This window comes from Cynocephalus volans, chromosome 10, assembly GCF_027409185.1.
Source record: "Cynocephalus volans isolate mCynVol1 chromosome 10, mCynVol1.pri, whole genome shotgun sequence".
Taxonomy (NCBI): Eukaryota; Metazoa; Chordata; class Mammalia; order Dermoptera; family Cynocephalidae; genus Cynocephalus; species Cynocephalus volans.
Window position 1 is genome coordinate 132,728,108 of NC_084469.1, and position 16,513 is coordinate 132,744,620.

The 16,513-nt window shown below is 47.1% G+C and overlaps 1 protein-coding gene across 1 annotated transcript; it reads right to left on the reverse strand.

The window, feature by feature from the left end:
• Positions 1–487: 487 nt before the first annotated feature.
• Positions 488–13,784, reverse strand: CES3 (carboxylesterase 3). The gene is given in 15 exon segments (XM_063110115.1): positions 488–683; positions 790–859; positions 1,032–1,181; positions 2,171–2,249; positions 7,187–7,327; positions 7,728–7,916; positions 8,907–9,010; positions 9,118–9,254; positions 9,749–9,882; positions 10,424–10,460; positions 10,462–10,509; positions 10,690–10,743; positions 10,827–11,043; positions 12,065–12,127; positions 13,751–13,784. Coding segments are annotated over 15 exon segments (1,653 nt in total).
• Positions 13,785–16,513: the final 2,729 nt, after the last annotated feature.

Here is a 16,513-nt window from a genome sequence, read left to right on the forward strand (position 1 = left end):
GATCTCACTCACTCATATGTGGAATCTAAAAAAAAAAAAAGTTGATATTATGGAGGCAGAAAGTAGAACAGTGGTTACCAGGGACTTTGGAGGGGACGGGAGAAGGGAAGACAGAGAGAGGGTGACCAGTGGGTACAAAATTATAATTAGACAGGAGGAATAAGTTCTGGTGTTCTATTGCACAGCAGAGTGTCTATAGTTAACAGTTAAGTTTTGTATATTACATTGTAGCAGGAGGAGAGGCTTTTAAATGTTCTCGCCACAAAGAAATGGAGACACTAACTACCCTGACCCAGTCATTATACATCATATATATGTATCTCAACATCAGGCTGTATCCCATAAATATGTACAAATACAAACTGTCAATTAAAATTTTTTAAAAAGGGACAAGGCCCTACACTAGTCTGAAGTGAAAGTTTCTCTCAGCAATCGGAGGCTGCTGTGCTGGGGCTCTGTCACTCTTTGGATTGGCCCATGCCCTGCCTCAGAGCTCCTCCGAGGTCCTCCTGTCCTTCTGCGTCTGGTGCCACTGTCAGATCTGGTTGGGGAGTGTCTCTGTCCAGAACTGCAGTCAGGCCTCCCTTGGCTTCTGCCTGGCTCATGGCACCATGCTGATCTCCAGGTATCGTTTTGACTGGTTGAATTGGGGCCAAGGAGGCAGCCCCTTGCCACTGGGGACCCTGGGTAGGAGAAATGAGTGAGGACCAAAGCCTTCTGTACTGTCCCTCTGGGGGAAGATCCGGGTGTCCCAGACCCAAAGTCAGGCATGCCTGATGACTCACTCACCCTGTGTGGGCAAAGTGGGTCCACTGGGCCATCATGGTGATGTTCAGCTGTTTCTCTTCCTCTGTGGCCTCTGGAAAGGTCGGTGGGAGGGAAAGACTTGAATCAGGGTCAGGTGGGTCCTGGAGGGGACCCAAGAGGACCCACGGGTTACCAGTGCTGACTGGAGACCTCTGTTTCTGCAAGACCTGCCCTGACCTCTTGTAGACTGGCAGTCTAGGGATCTCATGTCTGTCTGTCCTTACCCGGGAGGGAGCTCTCATCCATGAGGAAGGGAACCCCAAACATGAAGGCACATTCAGCTCCATGGTCAGCCTTCACCCAGGCTGGTTTGATCTTCATAAAAGAACTGGGTCAATGCTGGAACTCATAGAAAAAGACGGGGGCCACAGAATCTGCAGAGAAAGGTCATGATCAGAGTTAGATACCCACAGACTGATCGGGTCCTGCCTTTGGCAGCACAAGCTCATAATAACACCAATACTAATCAAAATAATGAGGATGACAAAAAATGTTTAGCAGCATGTATTTGTAGAGCACTTGCTAGGTGTCCAGGATGATACTATGTACTTCATGTGAAATCACTCATTTAATTCCCATAACAATGTTATGGATTATTTTCTATCAGTATCCCCATTTTACAAATAAGGAAACTGAGGCACAGAGGGTTAGGTATCTTGTCTCAGGCACAAAGTTAAGAACTTGGAGCTGTTCCAGGGCTGTATCAGGTATTACCTACCAGGTTTGGAGGAAGCAAGACTTCTCTCCAGCAGAAGCACTGAAAAAGGATGAAGTCACTCATCAATTGAATGAATTCCTGAGAATTGGTAATGGGCCCTGCTGGGTGACCTTTGACAAGTCATTGTACTTCTCTGAACCTCAGTTTTCTCCTTTATAAAATGCCCTGCCAGAGACATGTCTCATTACTGTGACGCCAGGTCCATCTGGCTCCACATCTGAGAGTATGACCTTAACAGTGAGGCTCTGGGGTCAGACAGAACTGGCTCAAGCTCTGCCTCTGTCCCTGACCTTGAACCTCAGTTTCCTCATCTGTAAAATGGGGACAATGGAAGTTCCTACTTCACAGAGTTGCAATGAGGATTAAAGGAGATGAACACCCCTAGAGCTCAGCACTACACACTCCCTGGCACATAGTATGTGCTCCTTAAGGGGCAGTCTCTATGGTGACAATGATGATGCTAATTTTCCTTTGAGAACCACATTGACTCATGTCCAAGAGGATTCCTGTGTGGGACAAAAATTTAGCAGGTGAACCAAGGGGCTTGGTGGTAGGCAGGCAGCTGTGGGTGTTGGGGGGTAGGAGCAGAGACTGCGCTGGGTTGGATACCCACTGGCTTCCTCCCTCTGTCCCACCTCATCTAACCAGTGGTCAAGTAGTGCCTCAAGGTGGCCAGCATGTCCTCCTGGCTCATCTGTTCAATCTTATCCAGGAGATGTCAGCTCTGCAGGGACACCACGGCCCTCTCAGTAGCCTGATCACTACCCCCACCCCCAGTCCCAGTTCTGGGCGGGAGAGTGTTCACAGCCTTGTACTTATAAAATCATTACGAAGCACAAGTCCATAGACCCAAAAAGATAAACCTCAAATTGGCTGGAGGTGGGTTAAAGGAAGTTGGGGAGAGCAGTACCAAACACAGCAATCAAGTGGTTAATGGCAGTTCTGTAGAGAATGAGAAAATTTGTTCAACATTTTCATAGAATAACATCAAGAACCCCAGAGGCCATAAAAATGTCAAATGTTGGCTTTATATGTCACAGGTTTATTTTGGTTTGGTTTTATTTGGTGCCTGGCCTGTACAAGGATCCGAATCCTTGACCTTGGTGTTATAACACTGTGCTCTAACCTAACCAACCAAGTAACCAGCCAGCTCTATATGTTACAGTTTTAAGAGCACAGTTTCTGGAGCCTGACTTCGTGGATTCAAATTCCAGCTCTGCCATCTACCAGGTGCATGACCTGGTACAAGTTACTTAAACTCTCTGTGCCTCAGTTTCCTAATCTGTAAAAGAAGAATGACAAAAATCGGCTTCACAGGATTTTTGTGAGGACTAAGACTTAATAAATATAAAGGCCCCAACATAGAATAAGCACCATGGAAATGCTAGCTATTAAAGTTCATTTCATTGCTGTTAGGCTCTTTGTTAATCTTTGAGAACAGAAACGAAAATTCACAGATGAGTAAACAGAGAGAGTATATACAAAGGGAGATGTGAATCTTTACTAGGATTAAAGAACTGAAGTCCACAGAAGCTAAAGTATCAAAACTTTAAAAAATGATGGTCTAAGGGTCTGCCCGTGGCTTACTTGGGAGAATGTGGTGCTGATAACACCAAGGCCACAGGTTCGGATCCCTATATAGGGGTGACTGGTTAGCTCACTTGGGAGAGCATGGTGCTGACAACACCAAGGCAAGGGGAAGATCCCCTTACTGGTCATCTTTTGTAAATAAATAAATAAATAAATAAAAATGATGGTCTACAAGATCGAAATACAAAAATTGTGTTTCTATACACTGACAACGAGCAATCTGATAGTGATATTAATATAAAAATTCTAAAAACACCAACATCAAGCATTCAGATCTCCATACCAGCCAGCCGCCAAAAAAAAAAAAAAAAAAAACAAGAGAGAGAAATTAAAGAAGACCTAACTAAATGGAATGACATCCCATGTTCATGAGGCAGAAGACTTAATATGGTTAAGATGGCAATACTTCCCAAACTGATCTACAGATTCAGTGTGATCTCTATCAAAATCTTAGCTGCTTCTTTATGCAGAAATTGACAAGCGAATCATATAATTCATATGGAAATGTAAGGGACCCAGAATAGTCAAAACAATTGTTATGAATTGAGTTGTATCTCCACAAAAAAAATATGTGGTGTCCTAACTTCCAGTAAATCAGAATGTGACTTTATTTGGAGAAAGGGTCTTTACAGAGATAATCAGGTTAGATTAAGATGATTACAGAGGTAATCATTAGGGTGAAATCTCATTCAATATGATTGGTGTTCCTGCAAAAAAGGGAAATTTAGACACAGAGACAGACTGCTACAGAAGGAAGACAATGTAAAGACAGAGGGAGAACTTCATCTACAACCCATGTAATGCCTGAGGCTACCAGAGCAAGGAGAGAGGCATGGAACAGATTCTTCCTCACAGCACTCAGAAGAAACCAACCTTGCTAACACCTTGATTTTGGGCTTCTAGCCTCCAGAACTCTGACATAAACTTTTTGTTGTTTAAGCCACCCAAATCATGATACTTTGTTATGGCAGTCCTAGCAAACTTATATAACAGTCTTGAAAAAGAATAGCAAAGGTGGAGGATTCACAATTCCCAATTCTAAAACTTATGACAAAACAATAGTAATTGAGATAGCGTGGTAGTGACATAAGGATAGAACAAATAAATTAATGGAATAGAATTGAAAGTCCAGAAATAAACCCTTAGATTTATGTTCAATTTGATTTTCTTTCTTTCTTTCTTTCTTTTCTTTTCTTTTCTTTTTTTTTAAAAGATGACCGGTAAGGGGATCTTAACCCTTGATTTGGTGTTGTCAGCACCACGCTCACCCAGTGAGCAAACCGGCCGTCCCTATATGGGATCCGAACCCGTGGCCTTGGTGCTATCAGCACCGTACTCTCTCGAGTGAGCCACAGGCCGACCCCTTTCTTTTTTTTTTTTTAAAGATGACCGGTAGGGGGATCTTAACCCTTGACTTGGTGTTGTCAGCACCACACTCTCCCAAGTGAGCCACAGGCCGGCCCTCAATTTGATTTTGAACAAAGGTGCCAAGACAATTCAATAGGGAAATACAGTTTTTCAACAAATGACAGTGGGATATCTGGATAACCACATGCAAATTCTTAGAAGAAAATATAGGACTAAATCTTTGTGACCTTAGATTAGGCAATCATTTCTTAGACACTCCACCAAAAGCACAAGCAACAAAACAAACAATAGATTGGACTTCATCAAAACAAAAAACTTTTGTGTTGTAAAGGACACCACCAAGAAAGTGAAGAGATAGAATGGGAGAAAATATTTGCAGATCATATAATCTGATAAGGAACTTGTATCCAGAATGTGGAAAGAACTCTAACAACTCAAAAATAAAAAGACAAATAATCCAATTTTAAAATGGGCAAAGGATTTGAACAGATATTTCTCCAAAGAAGATGTAAAAGTGGCCAATAAGCACATGAAAAGATGCTCAACAACTTTAGTCATTAGGGAAATGCAAATCAAAATAAGATACCACTTCACACTCACTAAGGTGGCTAGAAGGATGTGGGGAAATTGGAATCTCATACATTGCTAAAGGGAAATGTAAAATGGTACAGCCACTTTGGGAAACAGTCTGGGCAGTTTCTCAAATGATTAAACTCAGAGTTTAAACCACATGACCCAGCAATTCTGCTTCTACCTATATAACCAAGAGAAATTAAAGCATATGTTTACACAAAAACTTATACATGAATGTTCATAGCAGGATTATCCATAATAGCCAAAAAGGTGAAAACAACCCAAATGTCTATCAACTGATGAATGAATAAACAAAATGTGGTATATCCATATAACCGACTATCCAGCCATAAAAAGGAATGAAGCATTAATATAAGCTACAGCGTGGATAAACCTTGACAACATCATGTTAGGTGAAGGAAGTCAGACACAAAAAGCCACATATTATGTGATTCCATTTATATGAAATGTCCAGAATAGGCAAATCTATAGATTTGACAGGAAGTAGACTGGAGACAGAAAGTAGATTAGTGGTTGCCAGCAGTTGAGAGAGAGGGAATGGGCAGTGACTGCTAATGGGTACCAAGCTTTTTTTTAGGGTGACACAATATTCTGGAATAAGAGAGTGGTGATGGTTGCATAACTCTGTGAATATACTAAAAAACCACTGAATTGGGGCCAGCCCGTGGCTCACTCGGGAGAGTGTGGTGCTGATAACACCAAGGCCATGGGCTCGGATCATTATAAAAAACAAACAAACAAACAAACAAGCAAACAAAAAAACCCCACTGAATTGTACACTTAATAGGGGTGAATTTGATGGATATAGATTATATTGCAACTGATATTTTAAAAATTAGTCTGGGGCTGGCTGGTTAGCTCGTTTGGTAGAGCGTGGTGCTAAGACCACCAAGGTCAAGTGTTTGGATCCCCATACTTTTTTTTTTTTGGCCAGCTGCAAAAAAAAAAAAAATTACAGTCTGCAAATGCTGGTAAGTTTGCAATAAAAGCTGTATACTCATGTTGCCAGTGGTAGTTTAAATCAGCACAGCAATTGCAGAAAATGCTATGCCAATGACAATATGCAAGAAGTGGAGAGGTCTCCATAAGGGGAGTGAATCACTTTCCATGGCTAAAGCTTTTGCCATGGATATTTAGTAAACATCTAGTTGGCTGAAAAATTTACACTGTGCTCATATGAATAAGAAGAATAGAGTGAACGCCTGCACCAGTGATGAGAACAGCCCTCTGAGGCAATCGATTCCTGGTGACTATGAGTCCTGGGCACAGCATTCCACACCAGGCAGATTGGCTCAGATCTTGAGAGCCAGCCAGTTTGACACTCTCTCACTTTTATACATACAACTTTAAGTTGACAGTGTAGGGGCAATGTGGCCTACCAGAGTCTGGGGCATTGCCCTGGAGACTTCTATAGGCTTTGTTTTCAAGTATCGAGATTGCATAAGTCTCTCATACAGCAAGCAAATGACTCTCCTGGGGATTGATTCCAAAGGAATAAGTGAGAGGACAAAAGCTGTGGACATGAAGATGTTCGCTGCACTATTAGTTTCAGTGGGAAAAACTAGAAGCTGCCCAAATGCCAAAATGAAGGAACAGTATAATGGGACCATCCCTTCGTGGAAGGTTTTGCAGCCACTAAAAGCAATTGCTGTGAAGATGGGTAGGTGAGTGAGAAAGATATAACATGATACTCAGGAGGAAAACCTGATATTGAGACTCTTGTGAAGAGTTCTGTGTACCTGGAAGGGATAGGAAGGCACTTGGACCAGGAGGTCCCCAGTGGCTTGATGTTGTCCAAAACTTGAGAGTCTTAGGGAGTCAGTCTCTCAGGCACAGAGACACACTAATCGGTCTCACAGAGCCTGATGTACAAACCAGACACCAAGGCATGAATATTCTGTGAATCGGCACTGCCCAGAAAGCCACTTTGTGCAAAAACTTGGTCCCCCAAAAGGAATACTTGCTTTGTGAAAATGAAGCTGGGTAACCTTGAACAAGTCCCTTAAAACTTTCTGAGCCTCAGCTTTCTCACCTATCAAATGGGAATAACAGGAGTGAAGACAGGCTGGGACAGGGCCTTGAAGGGCACAGGTGCCAGAGGACACTCACCCTAGGAATGAGCTGTTCAAACTCGTGATTGTTGATACCCAGAAGGAAGGGCACAGAGTGGAACTGCCTCTACCGCAGGAGCTCCTTGGAACTTTAGGGAAGAAAGGTGCCATCAACAGTGTAGGGAGTGACATTAAGTTTCTGCAGGAGAAAGCGAGGCAGGAGGCCCCCACCAAATAAGGACCAAGCCTCAAAGAATGAGACCCCAAGGGCCACTCAGCTGTGTGCCTGGCTGGCTGAGCCTTGAGGGAAGGTGAGAGGATGGAGATTACCAGGGCTAGGGGGCCCAGGGGGAATCAGAAGACCAGGTAACTGATGCTTCCAAGCAGGTCTCTTTCCTAGAAGACAGGCCCTGCCCTTGGGGCTGGTGGTGGCCCTCCATTCCTGGCCCCAGGCAAGGTTGGGCCCTCATCCCCTTTCCCTCGTGGGTGGCTTCCCCAAGTTTTACCCTAGGCTGCTAACTGCCTGTCTGCTCCCTCAGTAGCTAGGCAGGATTCCCTCTGTACCATTGCCCATCATGACCCCAAAGCGGTAGGCATACCAACTTCTTGGTAAGGACCAGCTCCTCTCCTTCCTTCTGCTGAAGGCACTGCAACATCTCAGCCGTGGAGTTGGAGCTGAAGGCGAAGTCATCTGCAATGTTCGGGGGACAGATGAAAGTGTCTTTCCTCCCTCTCAGCCACCCACCCCTGCCTTCCAGCCCTCTGCCTCCCCTAGAGAGCGGATACACCTGTAGAACAGTTGGGCGGTGATGTCACAGACCAGGACCTGAGACTGGCCAGAGACCTGCTGCCACCCCTTAGAATCCTGTCCTGCCCACCAACATGGGTGGTCCCCAGGGATCCTGGTGCTCCCCATTACACCATACTGTCATTATCTGTATGGGAGGCTGAGTCCCTTTGCCCCTCTGTGATCAGTGTCATTATCTGGTTAACTATGTTCCCACAGGTCAGTAAAGGTTTGTGGAGTGAATAAGGAAATGAGATATGTTTGGAGGGGGAGGGATTCCAGCACAGGCCAAAGTCTGGCGGGGAATGGTGGGGATACGTAAGGCTGGAGGGATAGCTCCGGGCCAGTCCAGGTCCAAGAAAGCCAGGCCGGGGCATGTAGACATTAGCAGGAACTCTGTGAGTAGTTGTTTAAGTAGACAATGGCTGAGCTGTGTTTTTCTTAGGACACAGGAGAGACAGGGAAGGAGGCCCTAGAGTTTGTGGTTGAGAAAATCTCTCCTAGCCACAGAGAGGGGATGGCATGGGGAGGCTGGGAGGCTGATGCTGATGTCCAGACAAGAGCCAACGTGCCCATGCTGAGGTTCCTGAATCATCTTGGACCCAGTGGTTAAGATGCCCAGCCACTCCTCCACCTCAGCTAAGGTCTAGGGCCAGGTGAGGGCACTGACCCAGCCTTCCAGATCCCTCTCACATCTGCCCCTTCCTCCCCACCACCTGGCACTAAAGACCCCACCCTGGGGAAGGGGTTAAAGATGGTCTCCGCAGGGGTGGCCTTCTCTGGGTAGCCATCCCTGACTTCCCACCATCTGGGAGGTAGCAGTTGTTTCCTCTGAGCCCCCATAGGTAGGCATGCTTCCTTCATCCCAGTGGCTCCCTCTCTGCCAACAGGGAGCTCCCTACTGGCGCCACCCCACTCAGAGACCCCAGGGCCAGTACAGGGAAGGGTATGGGAGGTACACATGGAGTAAGAGAGTGAAGGAAATGCAGACCTGAGCCAGAGGCCTTGGGTTAGACACCAGCATCCCTGAGATGGTGAAGACCCCACTCTGTGCTATGGCTGTGTGGAACAGCCCCCAGCAATTGAGGACAGGACCTGGTGCAGCAGAGAAGGCAAATGACTGAGAGGAGGGAAGGGATCTGGGAGGTCTGAGGCCACAGGAGCCCTCCCAGCCCCTGCCAGCATTGCTAGTCCCCTGTGACAACTCATCAGGGTAGAGACAATGCAGGCACCAGCAGATCCGCCAAAGATGGTGACACAGTTGAGGTTACCCCCAAAGAGGGTGATGTTCCCCTGCACCCAGTGCAGAGTGGCTACCACATCTAGGAAGCCTTGGTTGCTAGATGTGTCTTGTCCTCAGTGCTGGGGCAGAGTGGGGCAGTGGTTGGTACAGGTGGGCTCCCCTGACAGATTTTCCTTGGCCTTTGCATGTTTGCTTTGAATCAACAGCCACCAGTATGCTGGACCCTCCTCTGCTGCCAAAGTCTGGCCTGGCTATGAGCCACGCTTGGCATCCACAGGCCCAACCTGGCTGGTTCTCAGGTGGCTGCCAGAGTCTGTTGCTTTCTGCCCCCACACCCTGCTGGGACCCTGGCCCCAGCCAAGGAGTCAATACCCTCTGCCCAAGGGACCAAGTTCACTGTACAATTCTGGCTTTGGCTGGGCCCCTCCCCCAGGGTGGATCCTCAGGGAGCACCCTTCTCTGCCCCAGATAGCATGGCAGAGGAGCCCTACACAGTCAGGCTCTGGACTGCCCCCCCAAGATCCCCAGTTCCTCTCATGAGCTGGCCTCTCCTCAGTGCAAGCAGTGTCCTTGTGTGCCTGCCAGCTCACCTGAAGAAGCCAAGGATACCAAGGTGGTACTGGCCTGTGACCACTACCACATTGCAGTAGGCAGGCAGGGCTGATCCATCCTGGGAGGTGGCAGTGCCAACCATCAGAAAGCCTCCGTGGGTCCATACCATGATCTGCAGAGATGGCCATGGGGCAGTGACCCTGATTCCTGGGACCCCCTCTGCCCACCTACCAGCACACGGCATTCTTGGGACCTGTATTAGTCTGTTTATGTTGCTTATAACAAAATACCAGAAACTGAGTGATTTATAAAGAAAAATGAAATTTATTGCTTACAGTTTCTGAGGCTAGGAATCCCAAAGTCCATCTGGTGGTGGTGACAGTGACCCAGGGGTCTCACATTGCAAGATGGTGGAAGCAGAGAGAGCAAGAGAGAACGAGACAGACTCTCCTCTTCTTTTAAAGCCCTCAGAACCACGCCCCTGACCACCATTTTTAATCCATTCACCTCTTCAAGCCTCCACCTTTCAATTACCATAATAGGATTTCCCACCTTCTGAACAGTCACAGTGGGAGCTGTCTAATACATAAAACTTGGGAGACACAATTCAAGCTCCAATGAGTTTTGGGGGGACATAATTCAGTCCACTATAGGACTTCTGGAGTGGGTGGGGCTGGCCGGGTAGACAGGACCAACCAGACTGGGCTGCGCACAGGCTTTGCAGTCCCTGCAGCAGCCTCTCTGCAGGCAGATGTTGAGGAGCAGACAGTCCTCCAAAATAGAGAAGAGCTAATACTTTCTTTTTTTAAAAAAAAAGATGACCAGTAAGGGGATCTTACCCTTTGGTTTGGTGTTGTCAGCACCACGCTCAGCCAGTGAGCTAACCGGCCATCCCTATATAGGATCTGAACCCATGGCCTTGGTGTTATCAGCACCGCACTCTCCTGAGTGAGCCATGGGCTGGCCCTAGAGCTGATACTTTCTGTTGAGCATAAATCTGCTGTGGTTCATTCTCTCCACATCCTGCAGGCACCTGCAGCATAAGAGAAGCCCAAGTGCCAGCTGATCAACACACGAGCCCTGGCAGCTGGACCCTTGTTAATCTTCCACCTCCACAGGGGCTACTCACAATGGAGGACAGTACTGGTATCCCGCACATCCTCCCAGGGCTGTGCCAGGCACGGGGCTGAGAACCGGGCAGGCCCCAGAGGCGCCTGGGTGAATGGGATGCCCAAGAACACATTCACAACGTGGTCTGTGCCCTTTGTGCCCACCTGCCAGCCTTGTACGTTGCCCAGAATAGTATCTACTTCAGACTGAGCAACCTTGGGCCCTGAGAGCAGGACAGAAGGGCTATGGGGTGAGTTATCAGCCTCCATGGAGAGGAGGTGAAAGACGGACTGTCAGCGTGAAGGAAACATTTGGTCTCTGAGCACTTGTTCTCCCAGGCTCTGTTTTGAGCATATGCCACACAGTAGCTTGGTCAACCTTCCCAGCAAGCCTATGAGCGGGGCCCTGTGATGGCCCCTGCCTTCCTCCTCCCTGCCTTGGCATCACTCCCCCTCCCCTGAGGCCAAACCAGACCTGCCTCCTGAACCTCAGATTACTCATCTGCCCAATTAGGTATAAAAACTGAGGCTTTATTTTCTTTATTCTGATGCTTTGACACCTGGGACCTTGCTGACCTTGGAGGAAGGGCCCCTCCCAAGGCTAGCCAATTCCTAGAGATAGCAAAAAACTCAGTGGGGAGCAAGCCTTTCAAATGTGAACCAGTGCAGAGCCACACCCCCAACCATCTCCTCTTTGGAGCTCTCAAACCCCTGGCCACTCTCCACAGCCCTAATTGCCCCAGGGCCAGATACCAGACAACTAGGGACAGCCCCTATGCCCCAAAGCCTGCAGCAATTATTTCAACCATCCGATCCTTGCTTCCGATGGAAATGTTAAAGGCTCATGCCGGTGTTTTCTTTCCCCTTGTGCCTCCTGACCCAGCCAGTGCTTCCGTGTGGCCCTGCATGTGCCTCCTTCTAGAGAACTGTGAATAAACTTCTTCCTTAGTGACAGTTATCTGCACATCTGCTCATCTTACCTTATCTGGTTAAAACAAATCCTGAGTCCCCTTAAAACATAAGGACAATCACGTGCCCTGGCAGGGTTGATCTGGGGATCACACAAGACAGCAGGGGCAGAACCCAGAGAGGTTGCACATGCCCTGGCATTCCTCCAAACTGGACCCTTTTGCTGAGCAAGCTGCCCACTCCTCCTGTCCCTACCTCACTCTTGCCCCCTCCCCAAGAAGTCTTCTTGCCAATCCAGAAGCTCCTACTGCTGCAGGCCCAGCAGGTGTGTCTTACCAGTGGGTGTGGCAGGGGACATCAAGAGCAGACAGGCCATTCAGACCAGGACACAACCCAGCTCTTACCACTGTCCCCGTGCTCTTCACAACTGACTGTGGGCAGAAACTGCAGAAGGAATGACCTTTGGCTCCACCAATCTCTAAAGGGCTATGTTGTAAAACCTCCATGGATTGCATCATCTAGATGATGACCCCAGGACCCAATGCCTCATGCTCAGGCTGACCCAGGAGCAGAGCTGGATGAGTGTCCTGTAGAGGTCTGGATGATGTGACAACCCACCACCCCCGCCCCGTGTTTAAATCCCAGCTCTCCTGACTTGGTGACTTCCATGAGACCCTGTGCACTCATCACAAGATGCCCACATCACTGACCTGAGGGAGTTATGGCCAATGACCCTGGAGTGCCACTCCAAGTGGGCCAACAGGCCTGGGGTGGTGGCTAGTGTCTGATCTTGCCTGCCAGTGGGGTGCCTATACCCTGATGTGGGATGGGGGGAACTGAAGTTGATTTGTTAAAAAATTGAGGTGATTTCTGCTAATTCAATTAGTAAGACAGAAAATACATGAATAAAATAAAAAATTGAGGTGAAATTCACATAATATACAGCAAGCCATTATAAAGTGTACAATTCAGTGGCAGTTCGTTTATTCCCAATATAATGCAACTACCACATCTCTCTAGTTACACAGCTTTTTCATGACCACAGCAAAACACCACTAACTAATACGTAATCACTCCCCCTTCCACCTGATAACCTTAATTTGCTTCCTGTCTCTATGAATTTACCTGTTCTGGATGTATCATATAAAAAGAGTCATACACTATGTGACCTTCTTTGTCTGGCCTTTTTCACTCAGCATAATGTTTTCCAGGTTCATACTAGCTGTGGTGTGTATCGGTGTCTCTCATGGCTGGGTAATATTCCATTGTATGAATATACCACACTTTGTTTATCCACCCATTCGTCGATGGGCATTTGGGCTGTTTCCACCTTTCGACTACTATGAATAATGCTGTTGTAAACACCTGTGTATCAGTTTCGGTGTGGGCTTACGTTTTCATTACTCTTGGGTCTAGGAATTGAATTTCTGGGTCATATGGTAATTCTATGTTTAACGTTTTGAAAACTGACAGCCTGTTTTTCATTCCACCTTGATGATGTTCTTTTTTCTTCTTCTTTTTTTTGGATGATGTTCTTATACAGCCTCAGGGCTTTGGGCCTGAGCAGCCCTGCCATGAGACCCAGGACTGCAGATGCCCAGGGTGTACGTTGGGGTGACATTCTCTTTGCGGCCCACTCTGCTGGAGGATTAACAAGTGACATGGCAGAAGCAAGACACTGCCCCCAAGCACCCCTGAGGCTCCTGGGCAGGGGAAGCTGAGGTCTGTGGTTGGAGATGGGTGTGGGGGAAGGAAGACCTGGCGTTGACCTTGTACAAGTTACTTCACAGCTTGGGCCTAGCTTTATCATCTGCCAAACAGGATGATAAGAGGACCCACCTCGCAGGGTTGAAGTGAAGTTACATGTGTGTGGAACCAGAGCCTGTGGAAGCCTGTCCTTGCCTCAGGGGTCTGTCAGGGAATCTGTGTCCCTGCTGGCTTGGGAGACCGAAAGGGAGGGCAAGACTCACCTCTTGGCCTCAGTGTCAGGAATATGGCTGGGTTGGGAGGATGGGTGGATACCTGCTGGCTTAGTCAGAGAGAGGGTGAGGGTCATGCCTAGACGAAGTTCCAGATTCCCTTCTGGGGTTCCAGCTGGCACCCAAAGGTGGAGAGAAAGGCCTTAGGATGGAATTTTCCTTCTGCCAAAAATAACCCATGCAGCTTCCTGAGTCTTTCTTGGTAGCTTCCGTTGGGTGGGGAGAGGCCTCTGTTCTTCCCTTGTCCACCTTCCTCTCCTTGTTGCCATCATGACCCTACCCCTAGCCACACCCCCTTCACCATTCCATGAGAATTTGAGCTCCTGGCTCTGGCATGCTTTTCCATTAAGTCTTCTCTGTTGGCCTTCAGCTCTCACATCAGGGCACATGGATGTCCTCCCCTCTCACCCCCACCAGCCCCACAGGTATAGATGTTGTCAGGAGGGCGTGTCCCTCTGTTCCCAAGCCAAGCCATCCCTCCTAGCACTGTGCATGGGCCCACCAGGGCCAGGAAGCTGCCTGGGGCATAAAATTTAAAGAGGCACTCACCCCCAAAGTCATAGGATGAGTGCCTCCTAAATTTTGTGGCTACAATTCTTGTTAACCTCCCCATGTCCCAACTCTGGGATCCACTCAAGGCTACCAGGCCAGGTCCCCTCCCACCTCCTCAGTGCTGTCTCTTCTGCACCCTCAGCTGCTGCTGCATCCCTCCCATCCACTGCAACCTCATCTCCCAGGTAAAACTCATCTCCAGCTACTGCCCCATTCTTCTGCTTGGTTTACAGCAAAACAAAAATCATCCTCATTTGCTGTCTCCACTTTCTCTCCTTCCAGTCTCTCCCAAAAGTGTTTCCCTGGCCTTCACCCAATCAACAAGGCCTGTTATTGAGCCAGTGTCTCCCATCCAATTCATTCTGGTCCAAGCCATTGTCCCAGGCCCCTGCCTTGGCACATGCAATCTCTGCCCTTAAACCTCATGACCTAATTAATACCTGGGGTGTGGGTGCGAAGAGACCCCTAGCTCTTCCCAGCGCTAGGTCGTGTTAGAAATCTCCTCTATGTTAAAAAAAAAAAAAAAGAAAAAAAAAGAAATCTCCTCTATGTTAACTGGAAAACAAAGTGCTTCTTCCTAATCCCTGGGCTGCTGTCCCTGACTCCAAAGATAAAGGTCCCCATATACTCTGCCAATTTCTGCATCATTGTTCAAAGTTCCTGGCATCGATGATGACCAAGGAAATAGTAAAACTGTGGAATGAAGATGAGTAGAGTCTCAGAAGCATATCCACTGTGTGTAAAGAGAAATTACAGACACACACACACACACACACACACACACACACACACACACACACAGAGAGAGAGAGGAAGATGGAAGTAGAGGCTAAAAGCCAAGGGAACCAACTGAAATGAGATACTACTATATCCTCATTAAAAGTAATCAGATTTAAGACTCATAAGAACAAGTGCTGGTGAGGATATGAAGCAACCACTGAGAGTAAGTGCAAACTGTCTTCCAAAAGAACTGTATCATTCTTGTACCTCAATAGCCATATATGAGTTCCAGTTGTTCCTGTATATGGCTACTGGGGGTGCAAGAATGATACAGTCATTTTGGAAGACAGTTTGGCATTTTCTTTAAAAGTTAAACACACACTTGCCATATGACCCAGCAATTCCACTCTCAGGTGTTTACCCAAAAGAAATGAAAGCATGTGTTCACACAAAGACTTGTCTGAAAATGTCTATAGCAACTTTATTAAAAATGGGTAGAATATGGAAATCACTCCAATGTGCATAGGCTGGTGAATGGATAAAATAGGATATATCCATACATGGAATATCTTTCAGAAATAAAAGGAAAAAACTACTAGTTGAATCTCTAAAACATTACTCTAAGTGACAGAAGCCAGTCACTAATGATTCCATATAGATGATATTCTAGAACAGGCAAAATGTAGCAACAGAAAGCAATTTGGTGGTTGCCTGGGAACACGGGTCAGGTCAACAACTGACTGCAAAAGAGGCGGTAAAGGGGGTATGAGGTAACATTTTAGAATGACAGAAGCATTCTAAAACTTAGTGTGATGGTGGTTGCTTGTCTTATACATTCACCCAAAGTTATCAAACTATACACCTAAAATGAGTGAATTTAATTGCAAAATAAGTTATTCCACAATAAAGCTGTTAAAAAATAAGATGGCTATTAGAAGCCAAAAAAATAGTCCTGAGAACCCACTTTGGGAAAGCATACTAAGCATCTCAGGACTGAAAAACACAGAGGCATGCATGCAGCAGGTGCTCAATAAAGCTTTCGGGATGTAGGGGAAGCATTATGCACCAGTCAGCTTTTACTACCGGGAAAGTCCCTCCCCTCTCCCCAGTTCAAGTCAGCCCAGGTTTAATGATAACCTTGTCTGCCACGTGTTGGCCAGAGTGGGCAATGCAGGAATCTTTGTCTTTCACCCAAACGTTATGAGGCCATGTGGTTGGGCTTATATGCAGTGGATGGAAAGGAGGACTTTCCTTTTGGGAATGCTGGTGCCCCGAGAGGGCAGCTGGGTCAGAGGTAGGGGCATAGGGGGAATCCGGGAGTCTATGGTACGAGGGATACAGCCTCATAATGACAGAGAAAATGCTTTGATGGAACAAAAAAGCAGATTGAGGACAATTTGGCACCTTTGCACACTGAGATAAAATAAGAAAGAGGGTCTTTTCGGGCAGGGGGAGAAAGGTTTAGGGACAACAATGAGATAAGCAGGAAAAGTAATCACATGGATGCTCATGGTGAGACCTGAGATGCTCAGGG